Here is an 18108-nt window from a genome sequence, read left to right as displayed (position 1 = left end):
CCTTTTCTAGTCCAGTTTGTTCTTGGCTTTCTTACTTCTGAAAATTCTGATTTGTTTCCATTTTGACTGATGGCTATGTTCTGCTGTGTCAGTAAGCTTGGTTTCCTCTCAAATGTATGGTCAACCCCAGGCTTCTGCATATCTTTTTGTTCTTCTGAAATTGATTTTCTGCCCCATTTCCAAATCTACCTGCCCATACTCTGCATCTAACACATCCTGAGACTTTTATAACCTCTATTTCTCCGAAAAGCAACTGGCTCTGGGATAAATGACTACTGTCAATGCAGAGAAAAGTAACTAGTCCTTTACACCTAGGATAGAAAAACAATGAGCTACTTTATGAATTGTTTTTAAAATATGTTTATTTTGCCTATGAATTTTATATGTCAGTTTCCCACATAGGTGGATTAAGAGAAATCTAAACACAGCTACTCTCCTTCTTGTTAAAAACATATTACATTGTGGATTTAATTTAATTTAACTTAATTTAATTCAATTTAATTTAGGCTCAATAAACCAACAGTAGGCTTCTGAAATTGCCATGTTTTTTTCAAAAGATCAAGGTTGTTAACACCACATACACTTACATACATATACAAATGCACATATTACATTATTATTGAAGCATTTTAATATTGATTCACTCATTCACAGATATTGAGCAACCATGTATAATGCACAAAGTACTAGGTTAGCTGCTATAAAAGATAAAAAATGGTTGCAAACATAAACTCTCTAGGCAAAATCAAACACACAGTCTAATAAAAGGCTGGATAAGGCCATTTCCATGGAAGTGGTACAGAGTGAGTTTTGTACCTCACAGAGGGAGGAAGTCATGTCCATCTGGGAGGATGAGAGATGGCCTCAAAGAGGGACCTTTTGAACTGGACTAAAGAATTGTCAATATTTCAATAGCCAGAGATCAGTTACCAACATTGCATTTGAGAGGGATGACTGTAACACAGGTACTGGTATGAAAATGGTTAATCCTTATTTAGAGAAGAGTAAAGAGTTCTGATGGTCCCTTGAATAAGATTTCTGTAGGTGAATAATGGGAGATGAGGCTGCAGAGTTAGAGGATATCCTTTAGCCTAGGTTAATAAAGCATTAATGCTGCTCAGGAGACAACTGTGCGTCCAAGTCTCAAAATTCCCAATGAGAAAGCAAGAAGTGATCTCCGCACCCATTTTATTAGCTTGCTAAACACCTTGACTTTGAGCAGTTGTAGGAACTCATAGAAAAGGGGAGGCTGATAAAATGACAAAAAACTGTTACCAGTATCAACCTGGTTTTCAGTCCTACGTCCAGTCTTCAATTCCATGTAACACTTAGCAAATCTGTGTGTCAATTTCTTCATCTATAAAATTTGAATAATAGTAATACTTACCCCACAGCGTTATTGTGAAGATCAAATGAGAAAATTAATGGAAAGCACCTATAACAGTCCTTGCTTTGTAAGTGATAGTTGAATTCCTAAGCAATATTTAACCTTGACGTTACCAAGGATCCCTCTCTTGGGCTCCTCCTCTTAGAATCCAGCATGAGCAGGTTTCATGAATTACTTCATGAATGCTTTAATAGCATTCTACCTCCTTGTCTGATGCCTCATACATCATTACTTATAAGTTCTGGGGAACTTATTTGGGCTGGCTGATAGCTTTCTCCTGTATTTCCTTCCCATGTTTTCCAAGTTGTGCCAACAACACATTTCTAACTCTTCCTCCTGGCTTCTGTGTTTACCTAAATTATGTGGATAACTGTAGCCTTTTAATCTATAATTTTATAATTTCTGAATCAGATTTTAACTCTAAGATATTAAGCTCTCATTATTCTCTTTTTATCAAATACTATATTCTGTTGTTTTATTGATTCTCAAGCTTAAATTCCTTTAATTGAAAAATGTAAAAAAAACCAAAAAAACAAAAAACAAACCAAAGGTGAAAGATACTGAGAAGCAAGAATGTGATATAGAGCAAAGATTTAATTTAGGATTAAATATTTTAGCTGGAGATACAGTGATCTGTTAAAGAATGTGCTCTAGTATAAATTAAGTTCTTTAAACCAGTAGGAGTTAAGTTTTGGAAAGTGTCAAAAATATTTCATTATAAGGCAAATTTATTTATAAGAAAGTTCAAAGATTTGAGCAGTATGACATTAACTAAAATTGAAAAGAAATTTCTAAAATGAAAGGTTCTCTTTATTTAAAGTAGTCTTGATTTAAATCCCCACTCTTGAATTCCACTCTCTTTATCATTTGTCACTTTAAGGAAGTAGTTGAACTTCTTTGTGCCTCTATTCATTTATAAAGCAAAAAATAAATATCTGCTATTTCAATAGCATACAGGAGTAAAGGGTAAATTTATAATATTATGTGAACAATACCTGATTCAGATTCGATCTGTTGACATTTTAATAATTAAGTTTATATTTAATGTGCCTTTACACTGTCCCAACAACCTTTTTTTGTTTGCTTTAAATATCTTCCAGCACCTCCAGTTTTCATACAAGAACCTGCTGATGTGTCTATGGAAATTGGCTCAAATGTGACACTACCTTGCTATGTCCAGGGTTATCCAGAACCAAAGATTAAATGGCGGAGGTCAGACAACATGCCAATCTTCTCAAGACCCTTTTCAGTGAGTTCCATCAGCCAACTAAGAACAGGAGCTCTCTTTATTTCAAGTAGGTTAAAGGAAATATATTTTGTACAAGTATGCACATTTATTATACATTCATGTTTTATACACAGGGATTACTATGTGTAAAATTGTGAATTAATCATAACACATTTTGTGTTTGTTGGATTTCACTTTAAAATGGTGTTAAACTCTTATATTTTGGAATTGTCACAAATTATATTTTATTCAAATGTATGTGATATCATAAAGCCTTATGAAGCAATGTGACTTCTTCATATCTCACTGTTTCTTATTACAAATAGAGTCACCTGGGCCTCTAGGTGAATAAGTGATCACATTTTATTGACTCTTATACCAACTGCTATATAGAAAGGTAAAATATTAAAATAGTAGTTAGTTAACTTTAATGAATTATTTTTGACCAACAGTATATAACCATAGGGACTCTATACTCTATGGAAGCTCCTTGATTAAAAATTATATCCATCTGGAGTGTAAGATGTTTTAAAAAAGTACTCTATCATCCAAGAATTTTGCCTATAAGCTACTAAGCATTCAAATATTTGTAAATACTTTGTACTTTTTCAAATAATATTCAGAATGTTTGAATAGTGGCACTAGAGGAATAAAAACATTTAGTCAAGTAACTGATTTTTAAAGGGTAATTGTATCTTTGGGGTTATTTTTTGGAAAGCCTTCAGTAAGTGATTTCCATGTTTATTAACAATATTAAATGTACATTAGCCACTTAAACTTCCAAATATGAATTAAACGAATTAGAAGTGCTTAAGTAATTAGCTCTGGGCTAGGCTCTGTGGTTAAGACTGAAGTCTTATATGGAGTCCCCCACTTAGGCATTTTACAACCCACCATCTAAGGGGATGGCCACAAAAGTACCTACTGGGTCAGATCATGCAGGACCTGGAATGTGCAGGTGAAGAAATGCTTTTGATGAGGTAGAAAATAGCCCTCCAAGCTTCAGTGCAGGACAACCCCTCTGCAGGATAAAAGATATGAAAATGGGGGAGGCTTACAGGGTTATACATGTGGGGTAATAATAGTGATGAGAAAAGCCTGGGTAACAAATTAGACCTGAAACAAATCAGTTAGAGGCGATGTAAAAAACGAAGAATGAAAGAGGACAACATATTGACCAGTGGTTGCCTAACTGTCCACCTTAAACTATCTAGAAGGAAAGCAGAGATTAGAAACCATTTTCTGCAGTCTTATGTATTCCTATACAAATTAATCCAAGAGTTCATAATATGAAAAATATCTTGGGTAAAAACAATGCGACTTATTAACCAGATGATTTGGTGAATTTTACTTTGCAAATGAATGTTTGCTGTTGTTGAGAGTGGATACTGCCTGAACTTACCAGATGTAATTCTGAAGTTGTATGCCTGTGGTTAACAAAGAAGTAGGAGCTTTGTCACTGCTCTTTATCTGAGATAAATGGAACTGTTCATAATGGAGAGCTACATTTTTCTCTGCCAAATCTTATCAGTAGATTAAACTGTGCTTATTTAGTGAAGATATTTGCAAGGATTATAATCATTTCCCTATTTAAAATCTTCTGTTGACTCCCTTGTTGCTCACAAGACAAACCACACTCTTTACAAGGCACCACACTCTGTCTTTAGCTTGACCCCTGACTATATCCACACAACCTGTAACCTAGTAGTCTTCATCCTGATCCCTTTAACACCCTCCTTAATTAAAAAAATATTTTGTAATATCCTTCTTATTATCCTGAAACAAAGTCTATCTTTTTGACCTATCTACATAATAAAAACTCTTTTAATATCCAAAATGTAGTACAAAGGAAAATAAAGGAAAGTAATTTTTACTGAAATAATAGACATTTCAATAGATAAATACTCCAGAAATGTCTACACAATATGCATACATGTTTATGTGCATCACCATAAATTTGACAGCTCAAATGTAGACTGATATATGTAATTATTATATAATTATAAACAAAGCCATCAAACCCATGAATTTCCAGTGGGATCTTCAGAAGTCTTGCTCGATTTGGGATAATTGTTCCTTCCATGAATCTGCCCTCTACATGGCCTACCTACTTCTTGCCCCAATGCCAGTATGCTCCCCCAATCATTGGGCCAACTAAAAAAAAAACAAAAAACTCCCTTTCTCCCTTGCAAACCTTCAAAATACCCCCAAGGTGATGCTGCAGCATCCATTGGTGGTGCAGCTTTACATTATTTGCACAGACCTTGATTTTTCAAGTCATGCTTTTGTCTTTGCAGCCCATTGGGCTTAGACTGCCCTTCCTCTCTTCTACCTGCTGTTTACAGTACAGCTTGTATATTACCTACTACGTGCATCCCTCCCTAATTCCTCTGCATGCCATCAGTCTCTCATGTCTCTGTGCTCCCACAGCTCATTGTTTGAAACTTGTATTACAGCATTTATCACACTGTGGTGTGATTGTTGGTTCTTATGTATGTCTCCTCCTGTAGAATGGGAAGTAACAAAAGACAGTACATACACATTTTCCACCCACAAATTTGAGCATCGTGTCTGGCATGGTTATGCTTCATAGATGGTGTTGAATGAGTAAACGATCTCTCTCTCTTTTTTTTTTTTTTTTTTTTTTTAGATTTATGGGCAAATGATAAAGGAACCTATATTTGTGAGGCAGAAAACCAGTTTGGAAAGATCCAGTCCCAGACAACAGTAACAGTGACAGGACTTGGTAAGATCAATTATGTGCTTAGATATCACGCTCTTCCAAGTCATCAGACTTCTTTTATTACATCATCTCTTGTCTGTGCCACTTTAAACAAAGAAACAACAGGTAAATATTTGATTACTAGATTAGCCTCCTCTCCCCCACCCTATTTCATATTTCATGGGATGTTAGAACTGGAAATAACCTTACAGATCATCCTCTCCAAGTTCCTTATCTTTCATTTAAATAAATCAACTTGAATAAATTGATTTAAGCCTAAATACAAATACACACACACACACACACACACACACACACACACACATTAGAGCCATGGCATTCTTTTCTGGTTACCACTTTTTTACACTTTTCATTTTAGTCCACATGAAATTATTTGGGGATATAATATGAAGTAAGAATGCAATATTGTTTAGTGGTAAGACATTTGTTTCATTATCTTTTTTTGTTTTCATTTTTTAAATTTATTTTGAGAGAGCACAAAAGCAGGAGAGAGGAGCAGAGGGAGAGAGAGAGAGAATGAGAGAATCTCAAGCAGGGTCTACACTCAGTGCTCAGCAAGGAGCCAGATGCAGGGCTTGATCCTACCATGCTGGGATCATGACCTGAGCCGAAATCAAGAATCAGACTTTAACCGACTGAGCCACCCAGGTGCCCCATTGTAGTTAAAAAAATTTTTTTTTCATTTCAGAGTCTTGTATTGAATATTCTCTTTCCACTGATTAAAATACCTATTTGGTTACATGCTAAATTTATATTCCTGTGTCTATTCCTTGGAATTCTATTTATGCACTGGTACTACATTGTCTATATTATTATAGTATTTAATATGATTTTTAAATCTCTCAGTGCCTGTTTCTCATTAATATGCATTTATAACATTTTCTTTCTAGATCTCCCTTTATTCATCAACATATACTTGAAATTTCCAAATAGAATATCTAGGGATTTTGCTTTGATTTATGTTTAATTTATTAATTAATTTCTACAAAAGAACATCTCTCCATCTAAGAGAGTCCACCTCATTTTATTTGCTTGAGCTGTTATGATAGCCTCCTCATTGATCTTATCCATTCTGATTTTTCCCTTCTCCAATAAGTTAGTCACAGTTTTCAGATTAGTATGAGAATGGTTCTGATGATCCCACGTTTTTTATATGTAAATGATTTCAGTTCCTCTCCATTTGTCCATCAAACAGTGCAAATTTCTTGGCTTGACATTTCTGGCTTTGCATGCCATAGACGAATTCTCTTTTAGTGTCTACTTCTCTGTTACTACCTACCCCCTTTGCCATTCCTTCTGCTTTGAAGGGTCTTTTATGTCTCTCTTCCAGTTCAGACCTATTTACATTTAAAAATCTTATTCTTGAAAATTCATTTTTTAAAATAGTGGAATTAGTAGTCATCGGCCTAGAAGAAGATTTGCCTTTCTTTTGGGTGAGATAGAGGTGATAATACCTGTTTCTCTACGACTTAGTTGCTCCACTCATTGGAATCAGCCCTTCAGTGACCAGCGTCATTGAAGGACAGCAGCTTACTTTGCCTTGTGCTCTGTTGGCTGGAAATCCCATTCCAGAACGTCGGTGGATTAAGAATTCAGCCATGGTAAGAACATTCTAAATCCATGCATTCACATTTGTAATTTTCTTGAGTAAGAGGCAATTTATTTCAAACATTGAAATATCAATTTAATAAATATACAAACATATACTTTGTAAATACAACACCAAAACTTTTTTTCCATATTGACATGGTTCAGTTCACGTTATTTGGGATTAATAAAACGGAGAAATAGTCAATGGTGTGATTTCTATTGTTTTGAATTCAATACAGTGCAACTAATAAACTCTTCAGAGTATGTAAAAACTCAAAATACAAAATTATTTTTATAGTATTTAAATATTTTTATGTTCTTCTTCACAGGATGTAATAAATGTTAACACTCTCATAAAATTTTTCCATTTACTAACCTTTATTATTAACTCCCAATATTATATACTTTATCATGAACTTTTTAAAAATGTGAGCCTATTTTGTGTCATTGTCTTTCAGGGTATAACTTTTGATTATGAAAGAATATGAAAATTTATCACAGTTCTATGGATTTTTTGTAAATATGCTACCTATGATAAATTTTCATCTAGTTCAGAGCATTTTTCCTTCCATTTTCCAGAGTAGTTAAACTCACTTTTTGAAGTACCAATTAGAAGTGAATTGCCTCCATGGAATAAGATGTAAACTTGTTCATCTTTGCTTGAAATCCTGAGAAAAATTAGTATACCTCACTCAACAATTTAATGCCCTTATGACATAGGATGATACTGCTTGAGCACTCAGGTGTCCTGTGATTGAACAGAATGCGTATATGGTATAGTTAGCGTGATCATTTTTAATAGAAAATACTGCCAGCCTTCTCTGACACAGTTCCTGTATCATACGTTGCCTCTGATATTTGCGTCTGTCACTGAAAAAGGCAAGTGTTGAGAATAGTCACATTCTCTCAGCTTGAATGAGTTCCTATTTGCCAAAATAAAAAATATCAAATAGTTTGCAAGTGGTAATAGTCTCCTTGAAAAAGAACAAATTAAGCCAAAAGTAAAAATGACTAGTGAAATTTGGGTCCCCCGAGTGATAACAAAATTCACAGAAACATGAAATAAGTGATGCTTCTGTTTCTTTCCTTTTTCCATCGTTTGCATAATTCCAACAGATGTTAGGAGGTATACTTTTTGGTGCTACATTAGGTAGACATACAATTGATTCTACATTTGGTAACATGCTCATCATTTTTCACTTAAAGGTGTTAAAATATTTTGTTATAAGATATTTAATAACCCAGTTGGAGAAAAACAAATCTGGTTTTGATTTAGGGAACATTATCTTTTAAATTAAATATGACTTCTTTTTCTTTAAGTTGGTCCAAAATCCTTACATCACTGTACGCAGTGACGGGAGCCTCCACATTGAGAGAGTTCGCCTTCAGGATGGAGGCAGGTATACTTGTGTGGCCAGTAATGTTGCTGGAACCATTAATAAAACTACCACCGTGGATGTGCATGGTAAGAGACGCACCCATTGTAATTCTTTCCAAACCGTGTTCAAAGCTAGGTTTGTGTCTTTAAACCAACTAACTCTGTCTTCTGGTTGTAAGAAGGAGATTTTTTTTCCTAATTGTTATTTTTAACAAAAAGCCTTATTTCTTGAACACTATTTACATTGTTAAGGGTGTTTCCAGAATTCCTTTTTCTACATACACAACAAGGCTTTATTGGGAGTCACCAGCTGAGTCTGGCCAAGGGCTTTTTTAAGTGATTTCTTAATTGATAAAAGTGAACTCAGTTCTCAAAAAGTAATGTTTAAAAATACATTTTAATTTCAGGCAAGCCGAACTTATTATTCCATCCAAATTGCCTTTTCTTTTTGGATTGTGCAATAACCATGTCCTTACTAATGACCCCTTTGTGTGTTAGCTAGAAATGACCTAAACTTTTCTAAAGGCCACCTCATGTGCTCCAAACAATCTTTTTGCGTGTTAGATAACTTAAAAGTTCACAAATAAGAAAATCCAAAAGCTATCTTTTTCCATTCATAACTAACAGTCACGGACTTTTTACATCTCAATAAATAACTGACAACTTCATAGTTTAAGAAATTTTCATAAATTTTTTTGTGTATTTTCTTTAAAGACTTTGCAACGTTGTTTTTTTAAAGTATGGTATTAAAAAATAGTTCCATATACAGAGATGAAAGTAGCATAGAACATTTATTTTTAGCAAATTCACCCCTTTATAAGGACATGAGTTGGAGATTCCGGTAATTTCCACATTTTGTTTGGTCTATTGAAATTGTCAGTGGATATAGACCATCTTTTTTTTTTTTTTTTTTTATGTCTGCTTCTCATTGTAAATAGCCTCTTCTGTGGCGCCTGGATGGCTCAGTCAGTAAAGCGTGCGACTCTTGGTCTCAGGATTGTGAGTTCAAGCCCCATGTTGGGTGTGGAGATTACATAAAAATAAAAAAAAATCTTTTAAAAAAAATAGCGTCTTCTGCCTCTGTCAGTCTTATACCAGCCTCTACCAACATCACATGAGATATTCTTGAAGAAGTATTATTTTAAAGAAATATTAAAGTAACACTAAATTATAGTCTAAAAGAGTAAACACATAATGCCAGATTGAATATATTTATAGTTGTACTTAACGATTTTTAGAGAAAATCAGCCCACAGATTTCCTGGAGGGTGCTTATGGACTGGTTTGAGAATTTAGTATAGAAATATAATCATGTCACCTCCATTCAGTACTGTATTGAGAAGGATTCTGAGGCAAATTTCTACTTGAGTAAAAGAGTAACATGATTAGCTATGATGTCTGCCAAATCGGAGGAGTGAGGAGATAGACAAACCAATGATGTGGTTTATTGTGATGCAATAAATGTTGGACAATTAAAAGTTAAAAACATCACTTTGCAACATCGTTTCATCTATCTTAGTCCAAAATGAGTAACTGATTTAGTTACTAAGGTTAAAAGGAAAAAAACCCAGACATCTGACAGGAACCCAGTAACCATTTATCTGACAGATTCGTTTTTGAGTTGGATGTGATGCAATATGCCAGGTTCTCCTTACGTCCGTATTTATTTATGTCCATATTCTTTCATTACTAGACCTCTCCACTTTGAAGAATAGTCATTAGAAGCTCTCAGTGACCACTTCTTATGAGGATGAATTAACGTATGCAAATAAAAATACAAATTAAAATGGCAAGTCATTTAACTGTCATCTTGATTTATATAGGTTGACAATCTGGAAAGAAATAGCTCTTCCATGGTCAAATGTCATCAGATTTGAAAATGCCTAAATTTATCACTTTCCTTTATAGCTGTCCAACTCAATATGCATGTAAGAAAATGGCTTATTCCATGTTGCTACAAAATTACAGTATAGTTTAGATTTGACTCTTCCATGATGATTCTGGAAATTAAATTTCTTGCTTTAGAGAGTAACCTGACAGAGAGAGTATCTGGTAATTTGTTGCCATTTTTTCTTAAGAAGAAATTATCTTAAGAATAAGCCCAGCCTTAGAAAATATGAGTATGTAGCAAAGCTAATCTCAGCCTCTCAGGGAAGTTTTTGTACTGAGGTCTCTGGTATCTCTTGTTCTGTCAAACTCCTCCAGGGTACCTATGATAATTCTAGAGAAATTTGACTCAAAGGCAAGAGACACGGTGAGTGCTTGAGCTCTAGGGAGCAGTTCCAGTCACATCTTTCCAGGGGAAGGAAAGGAAATGCCTGGTGTATATAGGGATTTTATTGTGTTCCTTACTCTATGTTAAGAACTTTCATGTGTGGGAGCTTCTTTAATCAAATTCATTATTTTGAGAACATTGAGTATTGGTCTTTTTTCATATGCTAGTTGCTTGTGATTAATTGAGATATACACAGAAAGGAATAATTAACAGTCTTCCTTTTCCTTTTGCTTCTGCTCATATAATGTTAATTCGTCAGTTGCTTTCTAAAGTCAAAAGGTATGTTTTTCCTCTTAGTGAAAACTATTGACTTAGAATCCTGTATTTTAGCCTTAAATGTAAACTCCTAAGGCCTTGCAAGTTTTATTGTTGAATTTCTTTTAAGAAAACAAATCCTTTTTTTCTAGGTTAAATTTAGTAGCTCGCTAAGTAGCTCTTGTAAACAGACATTTGATGTATAGTGGCTAAAACAGTCTACTTTTCTGGCAGTGGGCTTAAGTCAGCTCACTGCAGCTTAATGGGTGATGGACAATGATGAAAGGTATGCGTTAAATATGTAAGTCTTAGGATGTAATTCAACCTTGAGTTTCCAGGAAAGCATGGATTTTATTCAGTCTTATTTTTGTTAGGAAAGTCAACTTACTAAGCATAATTTACTACTTGATTTTAAGTTTTCATTAAATTCTTCAGATTATAGCTACTATATTTACTTTATTACACTGCCTTACAAGGTACCCTACATTTCTATCAGAAAATGTTGAGTCTCAGCTAGTTTTTACAAATATGCAGTGTATCCTGAAAATGTACAACTTGAAACAAATGAGGCTACATGGAAAGACAGATGCTCACATTCTAAATATTGCTTCCTTTTTCAGTTCTGCCAACCATTCAGCATGGGCGGCAGGTACTCAGCACAATTGAAGGCATTCCGGTAACTTTGCCGTGCAAAGCAAGTGGAAATCCCAAGCCATCTATCATTTGGTCCAAGGTAAATGGCCCATCTGGTGGTGTTTGCCGATGTCATGGGTTATAACAACATTATTTGAATATTTTTGGTCATACATGGGACTTGACTGTACCACAGAACTTTATAAAAAGGAAAACCCATGCACTCCTACCACTTGGAAGGGACCTCAAAATGTCCTTAGTGTATTCACCTACCTGAGGCTTGAGTAACGTTAAGAACACAACGGTGGGCTGTAATATAGCACCAGGAGCTTTTCTTAGCACTTTACATGTTGTAGCAGATCCTTTCTTACCCCTTGCCACATCCCTTCAGCTCTTTTGATTTCAGCGCAGCTCTGGTGGACAGCTCCGTGCATTCTGCCAGAGTCCCACTTCATGTGTACCCCTCTCTGGTTTCTGGACTCGGGGCCTTCTCCAAAGCCCCACAAGGCCACTTAGCCTGCTATCAGGTGGCCAGGAAGCATAGGGACATTAACACCTGTGGGGGGCAGGTGTCCTATATGAATGTCCTGCTTCTCATCCATCAGAAGAATACTTCTGGCCTGCTTCTTTATAGCTTCTCAAAGGATCCCCGGCACCAGAAGCTTATCAACCTAACCACAGAGGAAACCAGAGCACTGAAACCCTTTTTAGCTTTCCTTCCTTCTGTGCCTCACTCTCCCACTCACCTGCTCAAGCATCAAACTTCTTGCCTCCATATCTTTGTCTCAGACTCTCTTCTTTTAGGAAGCCAAGATAAGACCTCTACGAAGTCATTTATTCCCCTCTACATCCCTATCATGAAGTTGTCCAGCTTTTACTTGTACTCTTGCAGTGAGGAAAAAAACCACTCCCTGAGGAGGTCCTTTTCATCTTTGAACAGTCATGAGGATAGCATATTTCCTATAAACTAATTTAAATCTGGCAGATATAAGTAATATAAAATGACTGTATAATAACAAAATGAGACCTTTGTATAATTGTTTGTGCTACAACCAAAGTATTTTACCATACTATCTAACTTTATATATCTAAAAAGCTCTGAAATATAAAGAAGTTGGTGTTGACATCTGTAAATTAATTAAAAAGGTGAAGATTTCTGCTTTCTGGACACAAAAATACAGTGGTGAAGCTTATCCCCAAACTGCACAGTGTCTAGGACTGAGTAGAAGTTTAATGCATTTTAGGAAAACATAAGAATGAAACTTTCCAGGGTGGCCTTTGTGTTGTGAGAAAGCACAGAGGTTAAGAGTTGGGCTCCAGATCCTGACTGCTGGGGTTCAAGTCCCAGCTCTACCACTGAGAGACTGTGACATTGGGCAAGTTACTCCACTTCATCCCCAAGCTTTAATACTTTCAGCTGTAAAATGGGACTTGTGGTAGTTCCTACTCATATGACCCCTTTGAGCATTAAGATAGCTAATTCATTTGAAGTACTCAGAACAGTGTGTGACTTTGCATGAGCACTGCCCCATCCGTTAGTATTACCATGATTCCCTCCAGTTTTAAGAAGCTCTGGAACAAAGGAGACATGGTTCAGTATGAAGAAATATCACCTTTGTTTTATTTGCTTAGTTTTTCTTAAAATTACCTTTCTTCAAATTAGCATTTTTTTTTAATCTAGGATTTTCCCCCTTGGAGATTTTTTTCCCCTTCCTCTCTTCCTTTTCCAGACATTAAGTCACTCCTTCATTATCTTAAAGAAAACACTTCGCTCTTTGTTGTGTTTTGCAGAAAGGAGAGTTGATTTCCACCAGCAGCGCTAAGTTTTCCGCAGGGGCTGATGGAAGTTTGTATGTGGTGTCTCCCGGGGGTGAAGAGAGCGGGGAGTATATCTGCACCGCTACCAATGCAGCTGGCTACGCCAAGAGGAAAGTGCAGCTGACCGTCTATGGTGAGAGCCCCTGGGGGAATGTTTTTCTTTGACACTCTCTACCGGTGCCAAAACTCACATTTCTCTCCCAAATCATATTACCAGGGGCTGTACTCCTAAAGTGAACCGCATTGACAAAAACACATTTTTACTGCCAATGAACATCTTCTCTATTTAGATTCTGATTTAAAGGGAGAGTAATTGTACAGCCATTCGGGATAATGTTATGGTGTTTTCCCAAGGAGTATGCTTATTGTATGTACCCAGTCTGCTTTAGAAACACCAGTTAGTTCCAACTCCTGGCAAAGCCAAACCTCAGCTGTGTCTCAGTTTGCACTTCTGCCTTGAGGGTTTTTACTTTCATAGATGGCAGACTCTAAAAGGGCATTTCAGCTGACCTCGTCATGATGTTCTGAAAGGAAGGGTGAGGAAGGGGGACTTTCTGGTCCTTTTCCTTTCAGCTCTCACCATAAATGTGTTAATGGAAAGTTTTAGATAGGTACCAAAGCTTCGGCCTAGACAGCATCTTCTTGTAAATTTGTAAAGAGTATTAGTAGTCCGCATTTGAATGTAAGTGAAATGTTTTCAATGTACTATTTCCCTTCCAAAATGTGCGTTTATTTTAGTAAGGCCCAGAGTGATTGGAGACCAACGAGGACTGTCCCAGGATGAGCCTGCTGAGATTTCCGCCCTCGCAGGAGAAGACGTGACACTTCCATGTGAAGTGAAGAGCTTACCCCCACCCATCATCACCTGGGCCAAAGAGACGCAGCTCATCTCCCCATTCTCTCCAAGGTAGGGGATCTGGGATGAACCAGACACAAGCAAACACAATCTCTTGGGACAGACGGTTGTGCCTATTCAGGTTTTCAAATGTATCAAGAAATAACTTTTAAATTTGACATAATTTACACATACATCTGAGACTACAGAAAATATTTTTACCTTCTAAGTCTATCCTTTCTTCCTCCCTCCCTCCCTCCGTCCGTCCCTTCCTTCCTTCCTTCCTTCCTTCCTTCCTTCCTTCCTTTCTTTCTTTTAATGTTTATTTTATTTTTGAGAGAGAGAGAGAGCAAATGGGGGAAGGCCAGAGAGAGAGGGGGACAGAGGATCCAAAGCAGGCTCTGTGCTGACAGCAGAGAGCCCAATGCGGGGCTTAAACTCACGAACCATGAAATCATGACCTGAGCCGAAGTCAGATGCTTAACCAACAGAGCCACCCAGGCGCCCCTAAATCATTCTTTAATATCAGGAATGCTAACACCCAGCTTTGACATAATTGCCCGTGGCTGCGTATACAAGGTAGTTATTAAAACAGAGCATATTTGTATATAGACCTGTTAGCACAAGTGCATAGGGCACACAGAATCTCATTAATCCCTTAGGAACAGTAAAACACAATAAGTACTCTCATGTTTAAGATTTGACTCTCATTAGATGTTTTTGTAAAAATCTTCATGATTAAAGCCTTGTACATATAAAGGCCTGCTGAGACAATATATCTGATATATTCCATTGACATGGAAAGCAGAATGCCAGAGCCTTTGAGAGTACTACCTTTGTCACCATGCAGGTATGAGTTTAAATTTACCTCCACCACTTAAAGCTTGCCTGAAACTTTTGGCGCCTTTCTCAATGGCCCTCTGAACCTTAGATTTCTTATTTATAAAATGGACATAATACTTACCTGAAAGGCATATATAAGATAATGTATATTCCACATCTCCTGTCTCTAGTTCTCAAGGAATAGTAGCAATTACTATTTTAACTCAATGTCATGCCAGAAGTTACTGGTGGAATAAGAATTATAGTTTCCAGCTATGTCGGTTGGACTTACTGGCGTATAGTTATGAAGCTGTAAATGGTGCTCTTGTCATTTCCCTATCCACTGGTGAGGAGATAAAAAATAATTTAAGAACTACTTTACATAATGTTACTATTTTTTTGAAAAATATGTGTTTGGGATGTTTTTGAATGAAAGGAATACCATGTTATAGATAAACTTGAAGCTTCATTGTTTTCCTCCCCAGTCGCTTTTCTCCCTCCCCAGGGGGCAAATACTGCACAGATCTCATGTGCATCCTATTCACCCATTCTTAAACAGTATGGAATCATGTTTCCTGTAGTTTTCATTTCATTTTATGTGTCTGTTTTTAATTTGCCATGTAACATATTATATATTGTTATTCTACTGCTTGCTTTATTAAGTCGATATTTACTCATTTTTATACATAGAGATTTGCTTTATTCATTTTTAAAATTTTCTTCTTAATGTTTATTTTTCAGAGAGAGACAGAGTGCAAGCAGGGGAGGGGCAAAGAGAGAGGGAGACCCAGAATCTGAAGCAGGCTCCAGGCTCTGAGTTGGCAGCACAGAGCCCGATGCAGGGCTTGAACTCATGAGCCATGAGATCATGACCTGAGCTGAAGTCGGACGCTCAACCGACTGAGCCACCCAGGCGCCCTGCTTTATTCATTTTTAACTACCGTATACATATTCTGCATTTTGTTTGTACATTTCCTAGTGTACAGACATTCAGGTTTTGCTTGTTTGGGTTTGGTTTGGTTTTAGTTTTTTTATTTTATAAACAAGGCTCTTGAGTGAATATCTTTATATATGTCTCTTCATATACACGTGCATGAGTTTCTTTAGGGTTGGCCCAGAACTATAGTTTCTGGTCAGAATGAATTCCTACTTTCAGCTTTGTAGACAGTGCTAAATTGCTGTCCAAAGAGGCACTAATGATTTACCTTTCTACCATGAGCATATAGGTGCACCTATTTCCCCATTATAATCAATGCATGGTGTTTATGGACTTAAACATGTTTGTTGGTTAGATGGGTGTGAAATGGTATCTTGCAACTCTTAGTTTTCATGTGACTGACTGCCAGGGAACCAAAAATGATTTTACTTTTTTGTCGGCCATCTGTTTCATCTGTGACTTGCCTCTTCAGACCTGCTGCACAGATTTATGATGACTGGTTTGTTTATCTTTTTCTTGTTGAATGTAGAAATTTGGTCTGTATTCTTAATAACAATCCTTTGTCTGTTGTATGTGTTGAAAATATATTTTCTCAGACCACTGTGAGACTTTTAATGTATGATGTCTGCATAGAATTTTACATTTTTTATGTAACTCAGTGTATTAATCTATTGTTTTTAAGATTTGTACTTTCTGGGGTGCCTGGGTGGCTCAGTCACTTAAGCATCTGACTCGGCTTCAATTTAAAATTTTTCCAAGACCATGGTCTTGTGGTTCTTTGCATTAAATTACTCTACTCCCTCTAGGGCACTTGGGTGGCTCAGTCAGGTAAGTGTCTGACTTCAGCCCCGGTCATGATCTCATGGTTCATGAGTTCAAGCCCTGCATCAAGCTCTGTGCTGACAGTGAGGAGCCTGCTTGGGGTTTTCTCTCTCTCTCCCCTCTCTGTCTGTCTCTCCCACTCTCTCTCTCTCTCTCTCATAGCTAATAAATAAACTTAAAAAAAGATTTGTACTTTATGAAGAATATGTACATATCTTCCAGAGTTTTATTCTAATATTTTAAGTTTGTTTTTTCACATTTTTGACTTTAATACATCTGAATTTTTATGTTGTGTCTAGTGTTAGGTAGTGCTGTATTTTTTTTAAATTTATTTTTCCCATGTGGAGAACCAGTTGCCCATCATTTTTGAATTATCAATCCTTTTCTTGATCTTTGTGATATCAGCTCTATTATTATATGTTACATGTTGGATTCTCCTATGTGCTTATTTCTTTGGGGGAGAATTCTGTCCTTAACTATTTATTCATTTTTCTCTCTGGGCCAGTAGAACACTTTGAGTAGGTCTATCTGGCCTTCTCCCTTTAAAGCTATTTCAATACAATAAACATAATAACATTTTTATATGTAGATCTAGTTCACCCAACTACATTATTGTTCTGTAGGAAAAATATATTCAATATATTTTTGAGAATTACATATGTACCTTATTTTGCCTTTAACACACTAAATTTTTTAATGAAGTATTGCAGAAAAAATAATAAAATTCAAAATATAGCTGAAATTTACTAAAATATATATTGGCTTTTTATAGTTACAAGTTAATAAAGCAGAGAGATGTACAGTTTTTGGATGATTTGAGACCATTAGGTTAGATCTAATGGTAAAAAAATCACATTTTGTGTTTGCAAGAATATCATACAAAATACACAGTACAATTGTGAAAATCCCTGAGTTTTAAAGTATATAGAAATATAGATGGGAGAATGGTTTCAAAAACTGCTTGCAGAATAATGATTTCATACTGAGGGGCAGGTGCATAGGGGATATTTAAATTCTCATGTTCTATGGTCTACCATGTGGTTTCTTTCTTTCAGGCACACATTCCTTCCTTCTGGTTCAATGAAGATCATTGAGACCCGTGTTTCAGATAGTGGGATGTATCTTTGCGTTGCCACAAATATTGCTGGGAACGTGACTCAGTCTGTTAAATTAAATGTCCATGGTGAGTTTTGAAATGAGGGCATATAATATCTTTGTACTGGCCACAGGGAAACTCATCATACCAGTTTCTTTGATAGTTAATCTCCAAATTGTTTATAGAGTAATTAGAGAAAATTTTTCTAAAATTGGAGACTTGTCATTTTCTTTCATTTACTCTGGAAAGTTTATCTGCCATTTGTAAACAACTTTCCCCGGTTTCCTCAA

General features: G+C 36.1%; 1 protein-coding gene across 1 annotated transcript in view; it reads left to right on the top strand.

The window, feature by feature from the left end:
• Positions 1 to 18108, top strand: part of HMCN1 (hemicentin 1) — a 474606-nt gene that overhangs the window by 232106 nt on the left and 224392 nt on the right. Inside the window, exons 16-23 of the mRNA XM_047840704.1 lie at positions 2488 to 2682; positions 5266 to 5361; positions 6832 to 6959; positions 8269 to 8413; positions 11476 to 11588; positions 13280 to 13439; positions 14045 to 14213; positions 17778 to 17905. Of these exons, the coding sequence (XP_047696660.1) occupies positions 2488 to 2682; positions 5266 to 5361; positions 6832 to 6959; positions 8269 to 8413; positions 11476 to 11588; positions 13280 to 13439; positions 14045 to 14213; positions 17778 to 17905 (1134 nt within the window). The remainder of the gene's footprint in view (positions 1 to 2487; positions 2683 to 5265; positions 5362 to 6831; positions 6960 to 8268; positions 8414 to 11475; positions 11589 to 13279; positions 13440 to 14044; positions 14214 to 17777; positions 17906 to 18108) is intronic.

This window comes from Prionailurus viverrinus, chromosome F1 (assembly GCF_022837055.1).
Source record: "Prionailurus viverrinus isolate Anna chromosome F1, UM_Priviv_1.0, whole genome shotgun sequence".
NCBI lineage: Eukaryota > Metazoa > Chordata > Mammalia > Carnivora > Felidae > Prionailurus > Prionailurus viverrinus.
The sequence above is the reverse complement of the archived record's forward strand: the minus strand, read 5'-3'. Positions and strand labels throughout refer to the sequence as shown.